This window comes from Vigna unguiculata, chromosome 3 (genome assembly GCF_037176805.1).
Source record: "Vigna unguiculata cultivar grain cowpea cultivar isolate G323 ecotype 2 chromosome 3, ASM3717680v1, whole genome shotgun sequence".
Lineage (NCBI taxonomy): Eukaryota > Viridiplantae > Streptophyta > Magnoliopsida > Fabales > Fabaceae > Vigna > Vigna unguiculata.
In genome coordinates this window covers 51,976,437-51,982,089 of record NC_140794.1, presented here as the reverse complement: position 1 = coordinate 51,982,089, position 5,653 = coordinate 51,976,437, and the positions used below count along the sequence as shown (strand labels likewise).

Here is a 5,653-nt window from a genome sequence, read left to right as displayed (position 1 = left end):
TCAATCCCAAATATGATTATGCCGATAAAAGCAATTCCCGAGTATGATTAAATTTTTGCTAGGGGTATTTTTGTTTTTCTGCACTCTCAGTAGAAATGCATATGGACATGACGGGGTGCAATAAGAATTAGCTCATGTACATGCAAGGATTTTGGGTCCACAACAACTTTTGCATTATTGAACATCTAAAACATGGTTCTGAAAGAAAAAACATAGTACTACGGCCCAAACGCGAACCAAGGTCCATAGCCCAAATGTACATGTTGGAATTTCGTAGTCAGAGGACGTGACTTTGTAATTGACTGTGCGAGTGGCACGCTGGTTGAGCTTGGCAACAATGGGAGAACACAGATTGAATTTGAGCACGCTTGTGTTCAGTGTTGCAATCATCATCCTGGTCTCTTACTCAGCAAAATCACAGGCGTTGAAGCATTCCCCGCGATTCCTAGGAAAATTGGCAACAACAGGAAACCATTTCGCGCCACCGCAATTTCATTACGAAACCAGGTACTTCCAACAGCGCCTCGACCACTTCAGTTTCTCGGAGCTACCAACGTTCTCGCAGCGTTACCTCATCAGCACCGAACACTGGGTGGGCCCCCAGCGCTTGGGCCCAATTTTCCTCTACTGCGGCAACGAAGGAGACATCGAATGGTTCGCCCAGAACACTGGCTTCGTCTGGGAACTCGCCCCTCGGTTCGGGGCCATGGTGGTTTTCCCCGAAGTAAGCCTTCCGCTTCCTTAGCTTAATAAATTATCCACCTTCAACTTCACTAATTGTTGTCAAACGAAATTTCACGATTTCACAACTTGTTTCTACGCGCGTGAATGTGACAGCATCGATATTACGGCGAGTCTACGCCTTTCGGAAGTGCAAAGGAAGCGTATAAGGATGCCACTACCTTGTCGTATCTCACCGCCGAACAAGCGCTCGCTGATTTTTCCGTTCTCATCACTGATCTGAAGCAAAATTTCTCGGCCAAGGATTGCCCCGTTGTGTTGTTTGGAGGATCATATGGTGGAAGTAAGTAACACTATTACCGGAGATCTCAGGTTAGCTTGTGATATGGCCAAATAATTGAACTGCTAAATGAGTGGGGGCAACCCTCTGTTATGTTACGGAGCTGAGTTTCGATTTTGAGTATGTCTAAATTCAAATTCTAACCTTGTACTAGAGTCCAGTGGTTACTGTTGGAAGTCACCTAATTGTAAGTTCTCATTGAATTACTCACAAATATTCAGTCATGGAAATTTCTTTCTCGAGATGTTCAATGGTGTTCAATCCTCTTTGAGATTTCACATTAGTAATACCGTGTAGTATGGGGCATTACTTCCAAGCCATAACTAAGTGGTATTTCTCACATCTAATCCTCTATAGGAACTACTAATAAACTTGCAATAGTGACGTATTTATCATTTAGAGATTTGTTATTCCACTTTAGTTGAATAAGTAAAGTTACGTCTTTGTCGAAGTGGGAGTAACTTTTCTCTTCTGCAAGTCTACAGCATTCTAAAAAGCCAAAAATCTTAGTAATAGGTAAAGAGATAGGAATTTGTGAAAAAACTGACTGCTAAATTTTAGGACTTAGTTAAAATCAAAGACAAAATATATATATGATTTGAGCAAACCTAAACAGGTCATTATGAATGGTGAATAGATAGTTTTATAACCCTTTTGAACATTGTTTTGCAGTGTTGGCTGCTTGGATGAGACTCAAGTATCCTCATATTGCTGTTGGAGCACTTGCTTCTTCTGCTCCGATTCTTCAATTTGAAGACATCGTGCCACCGGAAACATTCTATAACATTGTTTCAAATAATTTTAAGGTAAGTCAATGCGTTTACGCCATTGTTCAGGTATCTGTCAATGTGGTGATTAGTATATTATACTAACGGTTTTACTCCATTGTTTATGTCCACAGCGTGAAAGTTTCACTTGCTTTAACTATATTAAACAATCTTGGAATGAAATAACATCTACGGGTCAAACGTATAATGGTCTTGAGCGCCTGACGAAAACCTTCAACTTATGTCAGTAAGGCATTTAGAAATATGTCTGCATGACATGATTGTGAGTGGTGATATCCATGTTTTGTTATTTTTCTGTTGTACTCATTTAGTCAAGCTAATTGAAGGAAATTGAAGAGTACTGGAGACCTGTATGACTGGTTGGAGTCTGCATATAGTTATTTAGCGATGGTGAACTACCCATATCCTTCTGATTTTTTGATGACTTTGCCTGGACACCCTATCAGGGAGGTTAGTATGGTTTTGATTAGTATATGATCATTATACCACTTATTAGTGATATAAGTCCTTTAGTAATAGAAGACAATTCGGCATTGAAAGCTTTCATAATTTAAATATCCTTGAATCACAATAACCATATAATGAACTGCAACTTTGCCTTATAATATGAAGGATTCATGATCATAATATGAAGGATTCATGATCGGCTTTGCTTCATGGATTTAAATAACAAAAGAACAATAATTGAAATAAGAACATAAAATGAATAAAGGAAACAATATGATCTGAAAATGGAATAGAAAGCGGCATGAAATATAAAGAAAAATAACAAGGTAAGTAATGAAACTAAAAGAAATAGAAAAGACGGAGAAGAACTGAAAATGGAGAATACGTCACTTAAGATTAAACTCAAGATAAGTGTATTGGAGAATTTCTAGGATATTAATATTATAGTCAAAGGAATGATCACTTTCTCATGAGAAAAATGCTCAAAAAACTGAAATTTTCATTCAATCCATTGTGCATTACAAATAAAGGAGACGGCTATATATAGTTATAGTTCTGAAAATTCAAATTTAAATCTGGAGTTTTCTCCCATGCGGCTGTCATCTAGGATGTGTAATACATGCTTGGGCCATACTTTCAATGCTCCTTGAGACACCATGTTTTCCATGCTCACTTGAACTCTTCTCTCCTTTCTCTTTGGCTGAAAATTTGAGGATACAATTGGGCTTGATTGAGTCTTCACCAATCAATATGATTATATATATGGTCTTTTATAGGTTTGTAAGAGGATTGATGGGTTTCCTGCTGGAACTAATATTCTAGAGCGAATATATGAAGGAGTGAATGTCTACTACAATTATACTGGAAAAGAAAAATGTTTTGAACTGGATGATGATCCTCATGGCATGAGTGGTTGGGATTGGCAGGTTTACAAGAGTTACATTACATGTTTTTTCTCCTTTTAATTTCACTAGTTGCTGAATAAGTATTGAGGCCCAGTAGCGCAAATGCTTGAGTAATGTGTCTTCTTTAATCCTAGTTTGTTCCATTTTTCTTTTTCATTGTATAGGCTTGCACTGAAATGGTTATGCCAATGTCTAGCAATCAGGATTCCAGCATGTTTCCACCGTATGAGTATAATTACACTTCTTTTCAAGAGGAATGCTGGAATGATTATGGAGTGAAGCCAAGGCCAAAATGGATTACTACAGAATTTGGCGGGCATGTAAGGAAATAATTACTGTTAAAGTTACATTTCCATTATTGAAACTAAAATTTTTTATCATCATTTGATATTCTGGTTTAGTTTATAATTTCCTCCCCTGCGCCCCCACCCTCCTAAAATAAAAGTCAATTTTACAAGTTTTAGGGCGTGTGGAAAGGCTGAGATAGTTATTTATTTTTCTAGTTGTGAAAGAGTTTGGTGACTTGATATTAAATCTGACTTGGACGAATATATGATCGAAGAAAAGAGGAAACAATATATGCTATGGAGCATAGTGTAGACAGTTATTTTGGGTGACCTAGTGAATAGTGTGCTAATATAGAAAAACTTATAACATGCATATTCTGTGCCATCGTCACTCTGATAATAATGAGATTTCCTTCTCTATAAAAATGTACTCTTGCATGTATTAAACCACCCGCTGATGTGTTAACCTGTAATATGATTATCGAGGTGACTGCATTTCACTTTTTTATATTCTGGCTTGACAACGTTGCGTTTGTAGATCTGCCTATATCAATTTTGTCAGAAGTTTCTTTCTACTTGCAACACAAATTCATTCTGCCAGAAAATGAATGAAAGATAGCTGATACTTTGAAATAAATGGTCCTATCCCTTGGTGATTTTATTCGAATAGATTGATTGCATGAAGCATCATCAATTAAAACTAAAAAGCAGTATTCTGATAAAATGCTGTTTTAATCTGATCTGGGCATCTTGTTTGAAGGATATCCATACCACCTTGAAGAAATTTGGAAGTAATATAATTTTCTCAAATGGTCTCTTGGATCCATGGAGTGGTGGAAGGTGATATATTATTTATTCTGTAAATATCTTGGCTATTATGTTTTATATTTTTCCAAGAAGTTATCTTTGAGAGATGTTATCAAATTCCAACACGCAAATTGTTTCTGGTACAGCGTTTTGCAGAATATATCTGAAAGTGTTGTTTCACTTGTCACTGAAGAAGGTAAAAACATTTATTATTTTGAAATTGTTAATTTCCTGCTGTATGTATCTGAGTCTATTGTTTTGTTTAGTTTTCCATACGTGTCACTGTTATAACTACTGTTGTTTTGGTTTATAGATTGAACAATTACATGAAACTTCCTCATAAAACTTTTAAAAGTATAGAGTGCTAGTGAGTTCCTAAGAGTTCTCAATCTTGTTGATAACATTAAAACATGAAAAAAATAAGTGTTTTTAGTTCTTATACTCTTAGTCAATCATTATCAAGGTCCTTTTACTGATGTTGATAGATTTAGGCTCTGCTAATAATAAATTCTTAGAGAATATGAACTAAAGCCAAATGTTTTCTAGAATTTGAGACCAAATTCATCAATATAGGAACGATATTTACGTTTGACCAAAAGCATAATAATTAAAAACATATTCTTTTCCTTGAATAATTTATTGATGTCAAAAGTTACTTAATTTTTTTTTTCTTAAACTGTTTCTTAGGTGCGCACCACATAGATTTACGTCCTTCGACTCAAAATGATCCTCGTTGGTTGGTAGAGCAGAGGGAGACTGAGATAAAGCTAATAGAAGGGTGGATCAGTGACTACCACCAGAAAAATAAAGCTATTTTTGATATGTAACAGATCTATCTACTATTTGCTTCATAGCTATTCTGTATAGCCACGTTTGCTTGTGATGAAAGAAACCTTCTGGACGTCTAATTATAAAAGGACATTATTTCTAAATTATATATATGTATGTATGTATAGTGCACCCAAACGAACTAAAGTGTGCCTTCAAACGCTGTATCTTGTTTCATTTCATTATTCTCAAGCTCCCTTCTCTATGAAAGTAATCATGTTTTACAAATGTTGTGAGTTGAGTTTTTTGTCTGAGTTTTTCTCCTTCCCCAGGTTGATAACTAACATCTGAAATGCTACTAGAAAGAAATGCAAACAAAGGAGGTTGCTACACACAAGGAATTCGAGGAAGATTAAAAATCAACCAAGAGGAAGATGATGTTATAACTTCTAATAGATATGCTTGTTATAAGAAAAAACTTCAAATGTCGTATAAATGAGATGAACAAGTAGTCAAATAACTAAGATCAACAATGATTACAATGGAAGAATTTATCTATCGTTGGGGAGAATACAAAATATGCAATAAAAAAAGTTTATAAAATAGTTACAACTTTATGAAATTGATGCA

General features: G+C 35.6%; 1 protein-coding gene across 2 annotated transcripts; it reads left to right on the top strand.

The window, feature by feature from the left end:
* The first annotated feature begins 281 nt into the window (after positions 1 to 281).
* LOC114179066 (Serine carboxypeptidase S28 family protein) lies at positions 282 to 5,311 on the top strand. 2 transcript variants are annotated; one of them, XM_028065269.2, is made up of 10 exons: positions 284 to 724; positions 838 to 1,024; positions 1,694 to 1,827; positions 1,923 to 2,035; positions 2,136 to 2,259; positions 3,033 to 3,182; positions 3,326 to 3,481; positions 4,209 to 4,288; positions 4,402 to 4,451; positions 4,943 to 5,311. In XM_028065269.2, exons 1-10 carry the CDS (start codon positions 338 to 340, stop codon positions 5,080 to 5,082), a joined length of 1,521 nt encoding a protein of 506 aa, XP_027921070.2. In that variant the 5' UTR covers positions 284 to 337; the 3' UTR covers positions 5,083 to 5,311. The 2 variants fall into 2 exon arrangements, with proteins under 2 accessions (XP_027921071.2, XP_027921070.2); XM_028065270.2 differs by lacking the exon at positions 3,033 to 3,182 and having other exon boundaries at positions 282 to 724.
* The last annotated feature ends 342 nt before the right edge of the window (positions 5,312 to 5,653 follow it).